The 20,694-nt window shown below is 39.3% G+C and overlaps 1 protein-coding gene and 1 long non-coding RNA gene across 2 annotated transcripts; one reads left to right on the plus strand and one right to left on the minus strand.

Moving 5' to 3' along the window:
* Positions 1–14,243: 14,243 nt before the first annotated feature.
* Positions 14,244–14,994, minus strand: LOC111948952 (uncharacterized). Its single transcript, XR_002874932.2, has 2 exons — positions 14,658–14,994; positions 14,244–14,587 (listed from the first exon to the last, which is right to left on the minus strand). It is a non-coding gene; the product is annotated as an uncharacterized LOC111948952 (long non-coding RNA).
* Positions 14,995–15,178: 184 nt separating this feature from the next.
* Positions 15,179–20,691, plus strand: LOC111948951 (E3 SUMO-protein ligase ZBED1-like). Its single transcript, XM_078933401.1, has 8 exons — positions 15,179–15,545; positions 15,660–15,792; positions 15,946–16,037; positions 16,121–16,327; positions 16,394–16,507; positions 16,603–16,860; positions 16,967–17,589; positions 17,673–20,691. The coding sequence occupies exons 1-7, from the start codon at positions 15,483–15,485 to the stop codon at positions 17,489–17,491; spliced, it is 1,392 nt and encodes a 463-aa protein (XP_078789527.1). The 5' UTR covers positions 15,179–15,482; the 3' UTR covers positions 17,492–17,589; positions 17,673–20,691.
* The last annotated feature ends 3 nt before the right edge of the window (positions 20,692–20,694 follow it).

A 20,694-nucleotide genomic window follows, 5' to 3' on the forward strand; every position in this document is an offset into this window, starting at 1 on the left:
GGGCTCGTATCTTATGAGCCGGATGGAAGCATTAAAAAGTTATAGCGTTAGCTCATTCATAGTTCTCAAATGGAAGCTTTTAATTATGTTTGTCACTTATGCTTTATTATATTATTCCAGTGGAAGCTTCAAACTTGTATGTTAAGTTGTGCCGTCTACTTGCCGCTACTCGGAATGGAGTGGCCCGACGGTCTATGGTGCCGGGTCACATAACAGATCCACCAGATAGTGTGTTCCCTTCTTGGCGCCGTGCTGGAACGGGAGCGGCCCAATGGTCAATGGTGCCGGGTCACACATAGCAGACTCAATAAATAGTATGTTCCCTTCTTGGCATTCTGCTCGAACGGGAGCGGCCCAATGGTCTATGGTACCGGGTCACACATAGCAGACTCAATAAATAGTATGTTCCCTTCGTGGCGCTGTACTCGAACGGGAGCGGCCCAACGGTCAAAGGTGCCGGGTCACACATAGCAGATCCACTAGATAGTGTGTTCCCTTCTTGGCGCTGTACTTGAATGGGAGCGGCCCAACGGTCAAAGGTGCCGGGTCACACATAGCAGTCATACTTGTAAGTCTGAATATGGAATGCCTCTGAAACACACTTCATCTGATTACATACTGATATACATTTAATTTCTTTCCAACCTTGATTAAATTGGTGTTGGGGGTAGTTATTACCCAAAAGTTTATGGAAATTTCTCTCTCTTGGAATTGCACGGAGTTTTATGCCAAACCAAAGGAAAGTGAAATGCAAAGTTAAAGGAAAGTGAAATGCAAAGTTAAAGGAAAGTGAAATGCTAAGTTAAAGGAAAGTGAAATGCTAAGTTAAAGGAAAGTGAAATGCTAAGTTAAAGGAAAGTGAAATGCTAAGTTAAAGGAAAGTGAAATGCTAAGTTAAAGGAAAGTGAAATGCTAAGTTAAAGGAAAGTGAAATGCTAAGTTAAAGGAAAGTGAAATGCTTACTTGGAGGAAAGTGAAATGCTTACTCGGAGGAAAGTGAATGCTAACTAAGGAAAGTGAATGTCAAAGAATGTGAAAGCAACAAGTATGTGGAAGCAAACTAAAGATGTGAAAATAAATATTACTACTGCATGAGTTGTCTGACTGAAATGAGTTTCTGCTCATATTCTGTAACCTTGGAAAGAACTCATCGAGTTCAACCCCACCTCTGTTTTTCTTTTTAAAGCTTGGTAAACTTGCCTTACAGTCAGAATGTGAACATCACTAACTATGTGGCGTTACAGTACACCTTTAGTTTTTGTTATTTAATTTTTGATGTGCTTTCTTCCAGGTTTACAAATTACTCTCATATTTATATCTCGTTTTACAGACAAACAGCTTGTGATCACTAAATCAAAAAATTTGTGGTGATGACGATGTGTCCAGCTTATATCACAAGGTGATGTATGTTAAAAACAGTACAACATGTTAAGTCCCATCTGATCTGAACTGATTTCACTTTCACCTTTACAGAGATGCCTTTTGCCATCTTTTATCCGTAAATACTTTTAATCTGAAATTTCTAGATAATCCAGTCATCTTCTTTAAAATTCTTATTACTGACTTACTTTTACCTATAAATTAAGTCTATTCGCCACTCCTTCTAAAGAAACACATGGAAGACATGTTTGTAGAAGTTTTCCTTTTCTTTCCTCAGTTTTAAAAGTCTGTCTGTCTCAGTGGAGATCACAGTGATGTGTCTCCACAAATTCCTCAGTTTAGGAATTTTTCATTTAGAAAATAATGCTAAACAATATTAAAGAATAACTGAATGACTTCACTTGTATTGACTCCTAAACTGTTCATAATTAAATAAATAAATATGAGCCTGTGCAAATACACAATCAACAAATAAATCTCTCATGAAATATATAAAAAGATATTGAAATTAAAAAAGCTAAAAGAAATTGAAAAACCTGCACACACGTTTTAAATTAGCCATGATATTATTAAATATATTTCATTTTACTTTAAAAACCTGTCCATTGTTTTAAAACAACATTTTAAAATATTAATTTTAATCACGTTGAACATTAGTATAATTCAATGGCTTTTTACAGAACCTTGAATTTCAAAATCAATATTTTCCAAAGTAGCTTTGTTTTTATGTCATGTTCCTGTGTTTTAGAATGAGTTATTTATTTCATAATTTGCTTCAGCAAATTCTATCGTTCTTCAGCCGGGGTGTCACATTCTCTGGAATCACCAGCGCCCTCTGCTGTGAGGCATATATACTACGTACATCGTGCATTTCTCTGAAGTCATATTTCTGACACCACAATGTGTACCAAAGGTACAGTTTTGAGATAATAATTTCCTAAATTGCAAACAAAATGTTCAGTTTTAAAAACAACACTTTGAAAGTTGCAAATAAAAGCATTACATGTTTGTTTTCAAAATCTTTTTCTTGCTTTCAGAATACATTTTTGTGTTTCCGACTGTGATGGCTGCGCTGCCACCCCATGAGGGCAGCACACCCTACATATAATTGTTCACTTCACATTTTGCGTATACTTTTATTAGATGACTTCGTTTTATCAAACATATCACAAACACACGTTTGGTTAAACATAAATTTATTAACACATTTCATTTTACTTTTAAAATTAGCTTAATTAGCCCTTTGTGCTATCATAGGCACTTTAACATTGGGAGTTGGGTCATCTAGACCCACTAGACAGTGCGCTGAACCTTTTTTCTTCAATGATTTGTGAATCTCACTGATGTCCATGGATTACAGTATATGAAATCTTTCCACCTTTATCCACCTTTGTCATGGTAGGGAGAACATGCCATTGTAAGGGTGGGGTCATCTAAGATACAGTGATGAAAGTCTTCCGGGAATTCCCGGAAATCCGGGTTTTTGAGCAAACCGAACGTACTTTCCGGGAAATAAAGACCTGATCTCTACGGACAAATCGCTTTCCGGATTAAAAAATGGTCTGAAATCAGTTAATTTTAGCTTTATTTTCTATATTTCTCCGCAGATCGCTTCCTCTATGGTCGTGGCCATTTCTCGTCTTCCCGGCCTAATTGACCAATGACGGGACGTTTTAGTTGCTTTCGGATGCGTCGACGGGTCTGATTTGCTCTGTCTGCACCACGTGGTCAGCGTGACTTGCTTCCCTAGAGACCAAAACTGGCGGACCCACGCTAAACTTTCACAAACACATCTGAAGAGTTTGCGATCAAATTTGTGTTAAAATAATGGCAGGCATCGTCATTATTGAGCGTGGTCACGACCTCAGTTGTGAGAAGACAATAAAAAACAAATTGAAGTGGTCTTGGCTGGAAAAAAAAAGATTTTTAAGGTAGTGTAGGTCAAATACTTTTTTGTGTAAAATAATCTCAAAACCACATTTTGAAATAATTTCAATTTTAGTTTTGAGTTTCAGTTTTTATTTTGAATACATTTCTCTATCTAATTTATTTGTATTTCCTAATTACCATGATTTAGTTCAGTATAGTTGACATTAATTATAAGTATTTGATGGTTTGGACCCGCACTCCCTTAAAAAATGTTTACAATGTTTAGTTTAGTTTGTATGTTTGTTTTGATATTTCCCAGATTACTTAGTATTGGTGTTAAAGAATTGATGTATTATGTTATAGAATTATAGTTTAAAGCAGATCCCATATTTTGATGTAATTATAGTTTGAGAAAACAGTGCAAGTGGATGTTGTACATCAGTCATTTCTAAAGCAGAAATAATGTATAAATAACTGAGGTATTTTCATAGAATATCATAGTTACTGGTGTTCTTTTTGCCATTTGGGGCTTTGATGTTACTATATTTTAGCAATTGTATGTTTTGCAGCTTTAAGGAAAAGCGTAGATTGTAGGATTGTGTTACTTTGAGCAATTTTCCAAATTCTTTTTTAGGACCAGCAAGTCCTTAATGGAGAGTCAAACTAGGGATTTGAATGACAAATCATGATGCTCCAATTAGTCTTAGTTTCTTGATAAAGAAGTGAATAACTAGTTGCCAGAATGCACAAGAATGCATCTAAGACCACGTATTTTTCCAAAATTTCGCTCTGTGCCCGCCATATCGCTCAAAGAAAAGTTCAGGGATTTTTTCCTTGCCTGACTTTCATCACTGAAGATGGCACAAGGGTTAATTTCATGTTATGTTATGAGTTACCATTGCTGAGGGAACCATTGTTGCTGCTGCTGCCATCTGCTGTAGGAACCACCAAGTCAGGCCTGACACAACAATGCGTGCCAGTCAGCAGGGACCTTATATTCAACAGGCAGCTAATTGGACTAAACCATCGCCCAGGGGACAAGAAACTCTTTTTGCTTTTTCTTTAGTCTCTATTTTGATGTTCCTTAGTGTCATTCATTTGTATATGTTAACTTACAAGGGTTGGACATTAGTTTTCTTTGTTTGCTGTATTTTGTCTTAGTCTTTTTCAGTTCCCCCTTGTGTTGGTTTGATCAGCCACTATTTATATTACCTTGTGTTTTCAATTAGGTAGGTCAGTTAGAGTAAGTTTGTTTGTCTGTTCAGTTGTCTGCTGTAACATTTAAAGCTTGAGTTAATTTTGTTACCGGTACTTTGAACTACTGTAACCCTCATAATATGTTAAGGGTCAATTTGACCCATATCAGTTTTTGGGTTGACCAAAGAACTGGTTATCCTTTCTTTTTCTTCATGAAAGTTGGTGACTTTTCCTCATCTAGGGTCATGAACTTGTGTGTTAAATCTGAGGAAATCCTCATCCACAGAGGGGACATGGGCATCTAAAGATGGTAATGTAAAATGGTCAACATCACCACACCAAAGCCGAGGCAGACTTTCATCTTCCAATATCATCAAAATGACACCTGGTCCAACAAGATTTGCTGTCACACGAGTTGATATTCAATCAGCATTTCAGCTCTTCATATCCCAACCAATAGAGAGGATTATACTGGACATGACTAACTTGGAGGGGAGGCGTGTATTTCAAGAGAAATGGAAGTCACTGGATCAGACTGACTTGAATGCTTATATTGGAATTCTGATATTAGCTGGAGTTTACAGGTCAAAGGGAGAAGCAACTTCAAGTCTATGGAATGAAGAGAATGGAAGACCAATCTTTCTAGCAACAATGTCTCTGGAGACATTTCACATGATATCTCGTGTGATCCGATTTGACAACCGCGACACCACAGTTGGTCGACGTGAAAGTGACAAACTAGCTGCAATCAGAAATGTATGGGATAAATGGGTCGAAATTCTACCTTTGTTGTACAATCCTGGTCCCCATGTTACTGTAGATGAGCGCCTTGTTCCATTCAGAGGGCGCCGTCCTTTCCGACAGTACATGCCCAACAAGCCTGCCAAGTATGGCATAAAAATATGGGCAGCCTGTGATGCAAAATCTAGCTATGCATGGAAAATGCAAGTGTACACTGGAAAACTACCTGGAGGAGCACCTGAGAAGAACCAGGGGATGCGTGTGGTGCTTGAAATGAGTGAAGGGCTGCAAGGTCATAACATCACATGTGACAACTTCTTTACATCCTACCGCCTTGGGGAAGAACTTCAGAAGAGGAAGCTGACTATGTTGGGAACAGTCAGAAGAAATAAGCCAGAATTTCCCAGTGAAATTCTCAAGATACAGGGGAGACCTATGCATTCCTTAATATTTGCTTTCACTGAAAAAGCAACAGTTGTATCATACTGCCCGAAGAGAAACAAGAATGTTCTTGTAATGAGTACAATGCACACAGATGCATCTCTGAGCACAAGAGATGACATGAAGCCACAAATGATTCTGGACTACAACTCCACCAAAGGAGGAGTTGACAATCTGGACAAAGTCACAGCAACATACAGCTGCCAGCGCAAGACTGCTCATTGGCCCATGGCAATTTTCTTCAATATTGTGGACGTGTCTGCCTACAATGCCTATGTCCTGTGGTCTGAAATCAACCAGGAATGGAATGCCGGCAAATTGTACCGACGTCGGCTTATCCTGGAGGAACTCGGCAAAGCACTCATCACTCCCAAGATCCAGAGGCGAGCCAGGCCAGCTCGATCACCAGCAGCTGCAGCTGTCATTGAAAAGATCAAGTTCAGGCCATCCAACCAGTATGCAATGGATCCAGTGGATACAGATGTAAAGAAACGAAAAAGATGCCAGGTCTGTCCCTCCCGAGATGACAGTAAAACAAGTACCTCTTGTGTACAATGCAAGACTTACATCTGCAGAAAGCACACAGTTACATTCTGTCTTTCATGTGGAGAACATTGAAGATATTGAAAATTGAAAATCTCAGAAAATGTGACAAGTTAAATAAAAAAAAGTGTTTGTGAAGAAGGAAAAAAATATTAAATATAGTGTTGGAATAAAAAAAAAGTATTGATTGTCTCTTTCCTAAATGTTGAAATATTCTAAAATAAAGTTGATATCGGTGACATTGTGTACAGCACTTTGGGCCTCCTTGGATGGTTGTGGAAGGTGCTCTATAAATGAATAAATGAAAATGACATTTCTGAAGCCTTGACAGCAGTTATGCCGAGATGTAGGGTATCTCACGCAGACAGAATCTTGATCATGTACAGTAGATGATCATAGATTATCATAACTCTCTCACAACCATTATCATTTTCATTATTCATTATTCATTATCATTATCATTCATGTTGCGGCATTTTAAGATGTTTGTCCTCTTATAAGCAAATCTTCATTGCTAAGTATTTTATTTCTAAAAACTTGTTCGATTTAGTAAGTAAGTAAATTTTACACAAGTCACAAGGTGCTTCACAGGTTAAAACTTGGCAATTTACTTATGCAAATGTAGTGATTGAATGCAGAAAGTTGATGCGCATCAGATCCCCTTTGTCAGTAAATCCAGTCTATTACTTTCTAGTTAAGTTGATGCTCTCAGTTAAACTTTGTGTTATAACCACTGACAGTTGAACTTAAGATTTTGTCAGCAGAAAATTGTCTCGCATGAACTTGTTGTATCTGTAGATCGCAGTTTCACTATCAAATAAGTAAGTTCTCTTTTTTCGTTTTCTCACCCTTGGCTGGGGTGTTAGTGTTCGGGCTCCAAGAGATTTGGCCATGCTTGTCCTCTGGTATCTCTTGTTCCGGCTCCTCCGGGCTGCCGGGCCTGGTGTGCCCATGTTGGGTGCACTGGGCCTGGGGGTTGGGGGTCTCTGGGGCGGGGGGTGCTGGGGATGAGTCGTGCTTGTGCTGCATAGATGCTGACACCCCGGCCAACAGGAGGACAGGGCGGACGGCGCCTTCTGGGTTCTCTTTTCTTAAGCTCTGTCATTTCTCTTTTACTTGTGCTTGTTTTTGTGTATTTTATTATGAGGGGCTTCTTTAATTATTTTATTACATGTGAGGGGATTGGTTTTATTGTATTCTTGTTTGTTTTTTATGGAAAGCATCTTGAGTTGTCTGTTTGACATGAAAGGTGCTTTATAAATAAAATTAATTTGAATTTGAATCTTTTTTCGTTCTGTAAAAGGAGCCTTCATGTCTAGAAATGTACAATTTGTACACTTATGAAGACAAAAATGTGGAATAGTTGAGTTGAACTACTTAGATGAGTAAGAAAATAATTCTGAATAAACAGTATAAAAATGAAAGATGTCTGAAACATTACATTACATTACTCTCAGAGTGTTTTATTTTGATGTTTTTTGGATGTAAAAGTTCCTTTTTTACACTTCTGAAAATAATAAACATAGTTTATTTTAAAATAAACTTTTTGAATAAATTCTTTATCCTTTTTTAAAAACTTAGAACAAGTTTTACACTTTTTTTCTCTGTAGTTTTTTGGAGGCCTACACAAACCCTGTTGAGAAGTTGTATTCTATAGCCTAAATAGCACATAAAAGCAGGGCTGCTCATTCCTGGTCCTCCCGATCCACCACCCTGCCTGCTTTTCAGCTCTCCCTGCACTGCTTGCTGTTGATTACCTAGACCAGGTGTGTTCATTGATTCAATCAGACTGTGGAGACATCTGATTGAGCTAATCAGCAGCTAGCAGGACTTGGAGATCTGGGAAACAGTCAGGGGGGTAGATCTCGAGGACCAGGAATGAGCAGCCCTGAAGAAATTTGGTCACCAGGAGTCCAACATTCAGTCCAAAGACCAATGTGACCAAGGTCAACCAACCAAAAGTCTTTAGCACCTCCATCACTGCCTCCAAAACTGGACTAAGGCTACCCTAATTGTTACTTTTCTTCACTTTATCTTTGCTATGACTGAAAGTTAACTTTGAAATATTTTTTTGTTTGTTTGTTTGCACTTGTGCCAAATCATAGTTTCACTTTTGAAATCAATAAGTTCCTGGGAGATGATCACTCTTTTATAAATATCTGTTGAAGCAGGTTTTAGGTATGTGAATGTGAAACACCTATTAACACAGAGTCGGTTGGAACACTTCAGGTAAACTGTTTTGATGAATAAGAAAAAGATTTTGAAAGAACAGTGAATGTGAAAGAGATAGAATTTAGAAACGTTAAATTACACTCTGATGGCTTTATTTTGATTTAATGTAGTGTCTCCATTGGATTCTTGTCGAAGGGTTCTGTTAGCTGGCCTGGGGCTTGCGCTCTCTGTGCTCCTGTGTCCGCTGGGGGCTCCTGCAGTGGTCATCCCGACTCTGGTCTGGGTGGCTGGTATCAGGTTGCCTGAAGTGGGGAGTCCCTTGTTCTGCTTTTCTGTGGGGATGTCTGGGACGGGTCCTGGCTGCCACCTCGTCTACTCCTGGCCCCTCTTTTTTTTTAGTAATTAATTCAACAGTATTTAACAGGTAATTCTTTGTATTTGTATCTCAACATTCCTCTTTCAATGACCCTTACACCAACAAATACACAAACATCTGGACAGAGCATCCTTCTGGTTTCTAAGTTATTGCTGAAAGACCAAATAAATTGTTTCACTACGGACATTGGACTCTGCTATTTTTACTGTCTCCTAACCTTCCAGCTGCTTAGGGTTGTGTTCTGTATGGTAGGGGTGTGCGATACTGGGAATAGAATAGAGTACAACTTTTTGATCCAACAATGGGAAAATTAATGCATTGACGTGTAAATGTTGCTTTGTTGATGTATTGTAAATATTCATTCATGTTTTGTTTGTTGTTTTATTAGGTGACACTCTGAAGTGTTATAAATATATACCATCAATTCAGGGAGCTGCACTGAAACACAAAGAGACTGTCCTTTACAGACTTATCAATGTGGTGCATCCAGAGTCATTTCCTGTGCAGGTACAGCATTTAATCATCCTTAATGTTTTCTTGTATCCTGAATAAAACAGATTACATTTTTGAACAGCTGCCGTTTGGCTGCAGGTGATTCAAAACTTTGAAGTGAATGCTTGCGTTCTGCCTGAAGAATGTGGTGAAGCTTCAGTCCATTTTGAGTCGTCCAAAATTTTACTTAACACCCTATGCAGCAACTTGGCAGCTGGTTTAGCTCGTGCTGGTTTGCGGCGCCTTCCGTCCGTGAAACCAGGGTTCAACTCCGGGCTGCTACCTGTTACCTTCTCTACTTCTGTGCCGGTCCCAAGCCCGGTTGCTTTGAGAGGGTTGCGTCAGGAAGGGCATCCGGCGTAAAACATTGCCAAGTTTGTTGCCAGTTGCCACATGAGGAACTACAAACTCAAAGCAGATGTGACAACCAGTTTTTTTAATTTCACAAGATGCAGATATTGGTTGTTGCAAGGGTAACTTGGGCAACAGTGATGTCACTGCAGGTGCAGGTCTGCAGCTAGTAGTGGCATTGGTCTCTTTGTTGTTGACTTTTTCAAGAAAGTATATGAACAGTGCTTGCCACCTATCTTCTTTACACACAAAGCGAGGTCCTCCCCTTATCTTCCTGAAGCCAATCTTTTACAGCGGGGGTGGGAAATGTGATAGCACATGGGCTGATATGCTTGTTTGTTTTCCAGATTTTATATCTCCACTAACTTTTCACAACATGGAACAGGTGTATCTAGCCAACTAAAATATACGATGGCAGTTTTTTTTTTGAAAGTTATCAGGAATGTGGTTCTCAGCCCCCACCCCTAGTTTGAAGTTGAAAATTAATTTAGGAGATCCAAAATGTGGATTTTGACTAATGTATATGTTTTTGTTTCTTGTCTTTTTTCACCTGTCAGTTACAGTTCTGAGTAAACTAATTAAAACATTTGTATCATCTTAAATACTAGTAACGTTTGAATTTCCAAGTTTGGGTTTTTGTCTTTTGTTTTTCTTACTGTTTTAGACATTTAACGTGGTTTCACTGACTATTTTTATACCAAAACTGAAGACCAGCTGTTTATACACAATCCTTTCAGTTACTGTATTTTTGAGATCATAAGTTGGTCGCAGATGCCCTACCCTACCCTGACTGATATCCAGTGCGCACGCCGCCTCATGGGGTTGTAAAAAGGGCCAAAATCAGACTTGTTCGACCTGTTTGCCTCTGGGATGCCAACAAACAGAGGTATCAGAACTAAAACAAACATATTCAAAAATAGCTTCATTCCAAGGTAATAGTCATACTCAATTCCAAAATGCTCAGATAAAATTTGCCACAGCACATGCCAATGTATATGACTATATATGTATATATGTATAAATGCTTATTTAAGTATTTATCCACTATAAACTTGTCAACACTTTCCCACCTCCATGCTGTTTTTGCACATCTGACATGTTTATATCTGTACATATTACTCTGCACACTTTTTGTATTTCCTTGTACATATTAACATGTTTTATCTTATATTATACTTTGCTAGATTTCTTTTTGCACTGGACTGATGACTACTCTAATTTCCTTGTCCAGCTGGACCGTGACAATAAAGGCATATCAGAAGCCAAACAGTGCTTATTAACCCTTGTGCTATCCTAGGCACTTTGCCATTGGGAGTTGGTTCATCTAGACCCACTAGACAGTGCTCTGAACCTTTTTTCTTCAATGATTTGTGATCTTCACTGGTGTCCATGGATTACATGAAATCTTTCCACCTTTATTCAACTTTGTCATGGTAGGGAGAACACGTCAAAGTAAGGGTGGGGTCATCTAAGATAGCACAAGGGATAAAGAAGAAAAAATCTGGATAAGTCACGCTTTAGGGAGAAAGGTGCAACGTTTCTGAACATTTCTGACAAGCCTGGAGTTATGCTGTGCTCACATCAAACCTGGTTCAAATTCGTTGTTTGATACTTATCAAAAATATGCTCATGAAATAGACACACACATACAGTACCCTCTAGTTGTTGTTAATGGAAAAACGACAAATATGTGAGCCTCTTAATTTTTTTTAAATCACACATAAGACGCACCCTAGGCCAAACTATGCAAAAAACTCTGTACTCCCGAAAAACAACTTACTCCTCAAAGTTTCACAATACAGAGCCCCTAAAGGGCCATTGATAGGAAAAAAAATGGAGGAAAATTTTTTTTTTTTGAAGTAAAAAAATTTTTTTGAAGTAAAAAAATAAAAAAAATAAAAAAAAACTAACTGGTGCGCACCAGTTAGTTTCAGGTGCGCACCACTTAGTGTCAGGTGCGCACCAGTTAGTGTCAGGTGTGCACCAGTTAGTTTCAGGTGCGCACCAGTTAGTTTCAGGTGCGCACCAGTTAGTTTCAGGTGCGCACCAGTTAGTTTCAGGTGCGCACCAGTTAGTTTCAGGTGCGCACCAGTTAGTTTCAGGTGCGCACCAGTTAGTTTCAGGTGCGCACCAGTTAGTTTCAGGTGCGCACCAGTTAGTATCAGGTGCGCACCAGTTAGTTTCAGGTGCGCACCAGTTAGTTTCAGGTGCGCACCAGTTAGTTTCAGGTGCGCACCAGTTAGTATCAGGTGCGCACCAGTTAGTTTCAGGTGCGCACCAGTTAGTTTCAGGTGCGCACCAGTTAGTTTCAGGTGCGCACCAGTTAGTATCAGGTGCGCACCAGTTAGTTTCAGGTGCGCACCAGTTAGTTTCAGGTGCGCACCAGTTAGTTTCAGGTGCGCACCAGTTAGTTTCAGGTGCGCACCAGTTAGTATCAGGTGCGCACCAGTTAGTTTCAGGTGCGCACCAGTTAGTTTCAGGTGCGCACCAGTTAGTTTCAGGTGCGCACCAGTTAGTTTCAGGTGCGCACCAGTTAGTTTCAGGTGCGCACCAGTTAGTATCAGGTGCGCACCAGTTAGTTTCAGGTGCGCACCAGTTAGTTTCAGGTGCGCACCAGTTAGTTTCAGGTGCGCACCAGTTAGTTTCAGGTGCGCACCAGTTAGTATCAGGTGCGCACCAGTTAGTTTCAGGTGCGCACCAGTTAGTTTCAGGTGCGCACCAGTTAGTATCAGGTGCGCACCAGTTAGTTTCAGGTGCGCACCAGTTAGTATCAGGTGCGCACCAGTTAGTTTCAGGTGCGCACCAGTTAGTTTCAGGTGCGCACCAGTTAGTATCAGGTGCGCACCAGTTAGTTTCAGGTGCGCACCAGTTAGTTTCAGGTGCGCACCAGTTAGTATCTGGTGCACACCAGTTAGTATCAGACGATATCAGATAGTTGACCTGCTTGCTCATTGTGCACCAAGTAGCCACAGTTGTCTTGAGAATGGCTAAAGTTGAGGATATGGACCTTGTAAACTTTCTGAAAACACGAAATATTACTGACAATGTCATAATGTCACCTGATATTAACTGGTGCACACCTGATACTAACTGGTGCGCACCTGATACTAACTGGTGCGCACCTGAAACTAACTGGTGCGCACCTGAAACTAACTGGTGCGTACCTGAAACTAACTGGTGCGCACCAGTAATTTATTCTTTTCCTTTTTACTTCAAAAAAAAATGTTTTACTCCCCAAAAATTTTTTTTTCCTTCAAAAAAATTTTTTTTTCCTCCAGTTTTTTTTTTTTTTCATCAATGGCCCTTTAGGGGCTCCGTACCACAACAATAACATGTAGTTGAACAATGTTTTATTTTACAATCCAATAGTTTACTTTTGTTTTCAATATATTTTAACCCTTGTGCTATCGTAGGCACTTTAACGTTGGGAGTTGGGTCATCTAGACCCAGTAGACAGTGCGCTGAACCTTTTTTCTTCAATGATTTGTGATCTTCACTGGTGTCCATGGATTACATGAAATCTTTCCACCTTTATGCACCTTTGTCATGGTAGGGAGAACACGGCAATGTAAGGGTGGGGTCATCTAAGATAGCACGGGGGTTAAAGAAGGTTAAATCTTACTTTATTTAACAGTAAGCTGCATTTCCACATTTCCACTCGACTCATCAAATATTGTGTGTGTTCAGAGTTTAGTAGAGTGTATTTTGTGGTTCTTAAGGGGAGAGCAGAGTCATTCTTTGACACTCTTCTAAGTAGGCTGACCTCCGAGATGGAAACTGTTAAAAAAGATTTGAGTTTTGTCAGATTTAACCAATTTTTTTTAAATGTATTCTATTTTTATTAACTTAAAATGAAATCTAACAGTTATGTCTGTGTTTTCCCAAGCTCACTTGAAAATGCAAACCAATGATTGTAAAGACTGGACCCTTTCTCACTACCGCATTGTGGGTGTAGCTGAGTTTTTTTTTAAAGATTTTGCTGATGGGTGTGACCAAACTAGCACATTATTCAAACATATTGAATAATATTTATATTAAAATTTCACATTTCAATTTTTTTAATTTGACAGAGACTCATTGAGAACTTCCATTTTCATTGAATTGGTTTGCCTTATTCATTAAAAATACCTATGACAGCTTAACATTCGGTGTCTTTATTATGAATAAAATGAATGGTGTCTGCTGTCATAAGCAGTAAGGTCTGGTACTGTGATAGGAGCGTGGATTGCACTTATCCAGCTATATTGCTATGTATCTTTGGTGTCCCCTTAAACATTTGTCTTTAAAAGTAGTTTCCATACATGGTCCTTAGTTTTTTGATACGGATGGGGGGGTCTGTCCTCAGAGGTGCTACTAAAATGTAATGGAGAAAAAAAAGGAGGCTAAGGCATATAATGATGGAAATCACAAATTAAAATGCAGCTTAATAAAAAGTACAGCCTATTTAAAATTATTTATTTTTTAAACTGAAAACAAAAGCAAACTGTAGTGGAGGATTAAAAAAAAGATTAATGAAGTACAATTTATTGCTTTAGGATTTTGAGGTGTACCTAAAGTGATTTGAAAGGATTTTATTTAAACAGCTATTATTCACTTGTTGGTAAAAAGAAGTCAGTCATACCTTGATAACAAACATCCAAGACAGTCAAAAAACATTCCAGTCAAAAACCACAACCTCAAATTAGTTTCCCTCTTAATGAGATGAAACTTTATTTCATATTTAAATTTACACACAGTTTGACAGGTGAAAATAAAAAAGAAACTAACACAAAAAAACGCATCAAAAATAATCATTTTGGATTCCAAACTTTGAATCTTCAAAAGAGAAGTTGAAAGAAGAAAAGGGTGAGGGCCTTATAGACTTTGTGTATGAAAAAGAGAGGTGCCAAAGAATTCACTGTTTGAATTTTCTCTTAAGAAAACAATGTCAAAGAGACTAACGCCACTACTACAAGCTGCAGACCTGTACTTGCAGTGACAGCACTGTTGCAGAAGTTAAGGTGGTTATGGTTCCTCCTTCAGGACCTGAGAGAGAAGGTTATCAGAAGCTTTAGAATCATTTTCCTTCTGAATAGAATAAGAACAGATGTCTCACCCGATGCGGTAAAACAGTAGTCGTCGTTCCCCTCACAGTCTAAAGTTTTGTTGCATGTCAAACCATCACAGGTGAAGCGCTGTCTCCCATTTGTGGTTTTGCTCGAATCTGCAGAAACAAAACATCGATTATTTGATGATCAGAGCCTCACAGCCCCCCCCCCCCCCCCCCATTTCATCTTGTAAACAGATTTCTTCTAACTTTTATTTTTTGTTGATTTTTAAAAATGCAATTTAGGTTAATCTGAATGAAGAAATTTGTATAAATCCCTCTTATGGTCTGTCAGAAAATCTCACATGGAGTTAAATTCTGTATCTTAAACCAGATTCATCTTTTTAATGTGAAGTGTTTTCTATTCTCTTCATGTCTGAAATTACAGGGCTCTTATGAAGTGATACATATGCCAAAACATTGCAAACAAAACTTTCTAAGCAGCAAATGAAAATATTAAATATTTGCTTTCAAAACTTTTTTTTTTGCTTTAAAAAATGTTTAAAGCATTTCTTGTCATGGTCAGACGTGGAAAGAAAAGTGACCCAAACGCTGAAACCTAGGGATGGCCCGTTTGACACGGGGCTTCGGCGCGCGGTTCACCTTCATGAAACAGAGTGTTTCGGCACAATGTTTCAAAGCGTGTGTCAACCAGCGCAGATCACGTGATTGATGACGTATGACGCGCCAAATGCATCACTCACCTGAACCAGGTTTCAGATATCAGGTGTGTTTGATCAGAAGGGCGAGCTGTTGTCTATAAATACAGATGAATCCCAAACAACGTTTCCCGACCAGTTCTGTTGTTTCCCGTGTATCGTAAGAATCAACGTCATGGCACCCGGTAAAAAACGTTCTGTGGCTTGGGATCATTTCAACTTGATTTCTCCAAATAAGGTAATACACTATTAACGTTATTTTATTAGTAGCCATTGCTGATTATGTCAGTTTTATAGGTATGTCTGTCAGTTGAAAGGAATCATTTTTATTCTTTCCATTTTTTTTTTTTAGGTGCAATGTTTGATTTGCAAACATGAATTTGCATTTAATGATAGTACGTCCTCCATGATGCGACATCTCCGCTCCGTTCATCATGTTGAAACTCCGCAGTCGGCAAATCAAGCCTTCAATCCACCTTGTATTGGTAATAAGAATATATCCAACTAATGGCACACTTACAACTGAAACAGATAGCTCAGTGGAAAAATCAGTGACATGTGAATGCTGAGGTTCCGGGTTCGAGGCTCAGCTTCTACAATTAATATGTTTTTTTTTTCTTCACATGTATATTTTGCAGTGTCAAGAAAGCAAGAACTTGATTCTGCATTGGTGGATATGATTGTAATTGATGCACAACCATTTTCAATTGTTGAAGACAAAGGCTTCAAGGTAAGGTGGCTAATATTATATAGCATTTACATTATTTATGTTTTTGTGTACATAATAAGCTGTATTTTATTTGTCACTATTAGGCTTTTGTCAACCTTTTGGACCCATCCTACATAATTCCTAATAGGAAGGCCTTGAGGACAATGGTGGAGGAGAAGTACAAAGCCAAAAAGGAGAAGGCTTTAGATGTGGTTAGCAGGGCCTCTGCTGTCAGCCTTACAGCAGACATGTGGACATCCATTAACATGGACGCTTACTTGGCTGTAACATGCCATTTTATCACCGAGGAGGTAGGTATCCCCTGCTTTGTGCAATGCTTTGGTTTATGTATCTCAGTTTGACTTTGTTCATTCTAGGTGGAGCTGGCCTCTGTGGTCTTGGGGGTTCTGAAGTTTCCCCAAACCCACACTGCAACTCACTTGGCTGAGGCCAAAAATCTTCTCATGGAAGAATGGGGAATTAAAAGGAAGGTGCGAGCCAGATCAATAAAGTACAAAATCATTCATCAATATGGCCTCCCAATACCTAATATACATGATTTGTGAACATGTAATCTTTCTTCCAGGTGACAGGCCTGGTTACAGACTGTGCTCCCAACATGGTTGCATGTGCTAATATATTACTGCTTCGGCACATAATGTGTTTTGCACATATGCTTAATTTGGTGGTGAAAAAGTCCCTTGCCCAAACCCCTGAACTAGAGGATATCCGAAGTAAGGGGCGTAGGATTGTCGGTCTTTTTAAATCCAGCACCACAGCGAAGGAGAAGCTGTCAGAGATGCAGCGACAGCTGGCCAGGCCAGAGCACAAATTAATACAAGAGGTGAAACATTTTCTTTTTTTTAAATCTAAGATTTTACATGTTTTTGCAGTTGTTTATTGTGTTACTTTCTTCTCTCCTTTAAAATGTGCTTGCTGTCTTATCTTAGGTGGAAACAAGATGGAACAGCACATTTAATATGTTGGAAAGGTTGTTTAAGGAGAGAGAGCCACTGGGGGCAGCTCTGGCCACCCTCCATACAGACCTTCCTCCACTCACCTCAGAGGACTACCAGGCCATACACCACTGCTTGAGCGTTCTTTCACCGTTTCAAGAGGCCACAGTTGAGCTTTCGACAGAAAAACGAGTGTCAGCATCCAAAGTCATTCCCATGGTCAAAATGCTGAAACATTACATCTCAAGCAGGTGTGGTCAGATCACACACCCACTTGGTGAAAAACTGGCCACTAACTTGAAGAACAATCTCCATGAGAGGTTTTCAGCTCTGGAGAAGGTCACTGCTCTGTCAATGGCAACCTTGTTGGACCCAAGGTTTAAAGAGCTGGGGTTCTGCAGCCAAGGCTCTGCCCACACGGCCATAGAGCGACTCACTAAAGAGTGTGCTGCAACAATGCAGGCGCTACTTCCAGAGGCACAGCCACAGTCGCCACCTAGAGAAGGTCCTTCAAGTTAGCAGGAAGATGGTGGTCTCTGGGCCCTGCTGGACAGGCATGTGGGGGTTCAACAGCAGGTGACCAGCACAACTGCCAGTGCAACAGTGGAGGTTCAGAGGTACAGCAAAGATTAGAATCCTCATCATAACTTCTGCTCATTTTAGACTGGTGCATGACAATAGGCTATTAATGTCCTTCTAGGTACTTAAAGGAACCTCACATCCCAAGGACTCAGGACCCACTGAGATACCGGGTTACCCACAAGGTTTTATACCCACATCTCTACAAGCTGGCAATGACGTTTTTATGCACACCAGCTTCATCTGTGCCTTGTGAGAGGATCTTCTCCAAGGCTGGCGAAATCGTCAGCCAAAGACGAAACAGGCTGAAGCCCAGCACAGTGGAGAAAATTCTGTTTTTTAATAAAAATCTACAACATGTATCCCACCCAGTCATGTTAGACCCTGGTTCACAATCACTCATTCTCACTTCATACATGGCATTCACAATGTAACACAAGCACTTCTCACAAATCTTCAAACATTGTCTTTGTTTTATTTCCACACTGAAGTGTTACAAGGGCAAGGAACTTAGTGGAGTAGATGATATACGTCCTGTCTGCCACCAGATGCCGCTGTTCTGTGTGGTTTCGAAGCCCCAAATGCTTCATTCATTTTTCTGGCACATTTACACGAAGCCCCATGAGAGCTTCATGGGGCTTCGATTCCCATCCCTAGTCATCTGCCTCTGTCGTCACCCACAGCCGCCGTCTCTGCTCTCCCTCTTCTTCTTCTTCTTGTGATTTTATTGGCGGGAGGCACTAACGTGAAGGTGCATTACTGCCACCTACTGTGTTGGAGATTGGGTCAGAGTGAGGATTACCTAACCAAATTTAACTAACAAAAAAAAAAAAAGAAAAAAAACCTAAATTCTCCTCAATAACCTAGTTCTTTTCAAATAAACTATAATTGCACCACTTAAATTCTCCTCCCCTCCCAGCAGCTTCTTTAAAGTCAGTTGTTCTCCCTCTATCATCCGTACCCTACTTTCCAGGTGTCGTCTTTCCTCCCTATACAGTTCACACTGACATAGAACATGCTCCACCGACTCTTCCCCTCTCCCGCACTCACACAAACCAGTTGGATGTTATCAGATGCAATGTATTATTCAAACCAGTGTGTCCCATCCTCAACCGTTATATTATGCAGCGACCTCTGATGTTTACTCTGACATTCATACCTCTCCCTACTTTGTCCTGAATACTAAATAGATGTCGACCTTTTCTCTCCCTTTCCAATTGTGTCTGCCATTCTTCCATAATACGCCTCCTAATAATTACCCTAAATTCTGTCCTACCTAATGGAATTTCTATCTCTTTACCCCGTTTCAATGCCCTTTTTGCCAGGAAGTCAGCCATTTAATTTCCCTCCACCCCCCTATGTGCTGGTACCCACATGAATCTAATGTTTATTTTCAAGTTTGCCAACCTGATCAAACTCTCATAAATTTCATATAATATATCTGATCGTCTCTCAGAATAGTATGACTTCAGAGATATCAAAGCTGACAATGAATCTGAACAAATTATATCATCCCCAATTCTGTTCTGTTCTAGCCAGTGTAAACTACATGATATTGCCAACATTTCAACTGCAAAAACTGAAAGATCCTTTGACGTCTTAACTCCAACAGATTTGTCCAATGTAGGGATACAGAAAGAAAAACCAGTTCTCAATGTTTCTGGGTCTTTAGATCCATCTGTATATATGGGTATAAATGAAGCATGGACTGTGTCTAATCTGTCTGCTGTCATCTCATCCCAGTTTCCCTTCCCTTTTCTATCCTCCATTGCTCTATGGAGATACAAATCCACTTGTGCAGTTGGATAATTCCAGAAAGGAGTGGTCGGGTACAAAAATGTCTTAACTAGGGTTTTACCATGAATATTTGCTTTTCTCGCTAACCTAGCTAATTTCCAAGCAGCACTTTCATTTGTCCCATTATCACTTTCCCAACAAGGATCAATAGCTCTCCTAACCATGTTCTCTACACCTACACAACCCTGTATTTTCACCCAATAGTTAAGCATCAGTTGTTTAATTCTTAGTTTCAATGGTAGATCCCCCATTTCAACTTGTAATGACACAGCAGGAGTTGACCTCATAGCCCCAGTGCATATTCTCAAAGCCTGATTTTGGATGGCTTCTATTTTATGTAACAACGTTTTGCACACTGTATTGTAAACAATAATTCCATAATCTGTGACTGACCTAATCATTGTAATATATTTGTTTTAAAGACTGTGCACTAGCTCCCCACCCAGTACCTTTCAAGCATCTCATTATATTTATGACTTTCTTACATCTCCCTACTATACTATCAATGTTCTCTCTCCATTTCAATTTTGCATCCAATATAACACCCAGGTACCTAAAACTATGTACTTGCTCAATTGCTTCTCCATATAACCTTAAGTTCAAAACAGTTCCACGTTTCTTCACTGAAAATTTCAATCCCCAGTCATAAGACCAGTTTTCCACCTCCGTAATCGCGTCTTGTATCTTTCTCTCCACATAATGAATATTTCTTCCCCTCTTCCATAAGGCTCCATCATCTGCAAATAATGCTTTCCCAAATTCACATCCAATTGAATTAAATATATCATTAATCATAATTGAAAACAGCACAGGGCTAATCACACTTCCTTGTGGGGTTCCATTATCCACTTCGTATCTATTAGAAAAGGACTTTCCTATCCTAACTTGAACATATCTATCAAACAAAAACCCCTTAATCCAATTATGGATTCTTCCATTAAGTCCTAACGTACCTAATTTTATCAATGAACCCTCTTTTCAGACCATATCATAAGCCTTTTCAATATCAAAGAATACTGCCACCAAATATTCTTTATTTACTTGGGCTTTCCTAATGTCTGCTTCTAGACAGATTACAGGATCCATTGTCCCTCGATCTTTCCTAAAACCATTCTGATATGGGGACAGCAAATTTTTACTTTCCAGGTAATACTGCAATGTCTCATTTATCATTCTTTCCATCACTATTCTAAGCTATAATGAACTGTCAAAGAATCAGGTAATTTTTTATTGATAAGGAAAGTGACCATTTATCTCTAAATGCACTGTTGTACATGTGATTGTTCTGACAAATAAATGTAAATTTTATTTTTTGTGTCCATTAAAGAAAAAGAAAAAAACAATTC

The sequence above is a fragment of the Oryzias latipes genome, chromosome 16 (genome assembly GCF_053564925.1).
Source record: "Oryzias latipes strain Hd-rR chromosome 16, Olatipes_Hd-rR_3.1".
Taxonomy (NCBI): domain Eukaryota; kingdom Metazoa; phylum Chordata; class Actinopteri; order Beloniformes; family Adrianichthyidae; genus Oryzias; species Oryzias latipes.

Coding starts and splice junctions, on each gene's coding strand:
- LOC111948951 (XM_078933401.1), top strand. CDS start 15,483: ATGGCACCCGGTAAAAAACGTTCTGTGGCTTGGGATCATTTCAACTTG. Junction 16,038..16,120: donor TTGAAGACAAAGGCTTCAAG/GTAAGGTGGCTA, acceptor TGTCACTATTAG/GCTTTTGTCAACCTTTTGGA. Junction 16,861..16,966: donor AGCACAAATTAATACAAGAG/GTGAAACATTTT, acceptor GTCTTATCTTAG/GTGGAAACAAGATGGAACAG.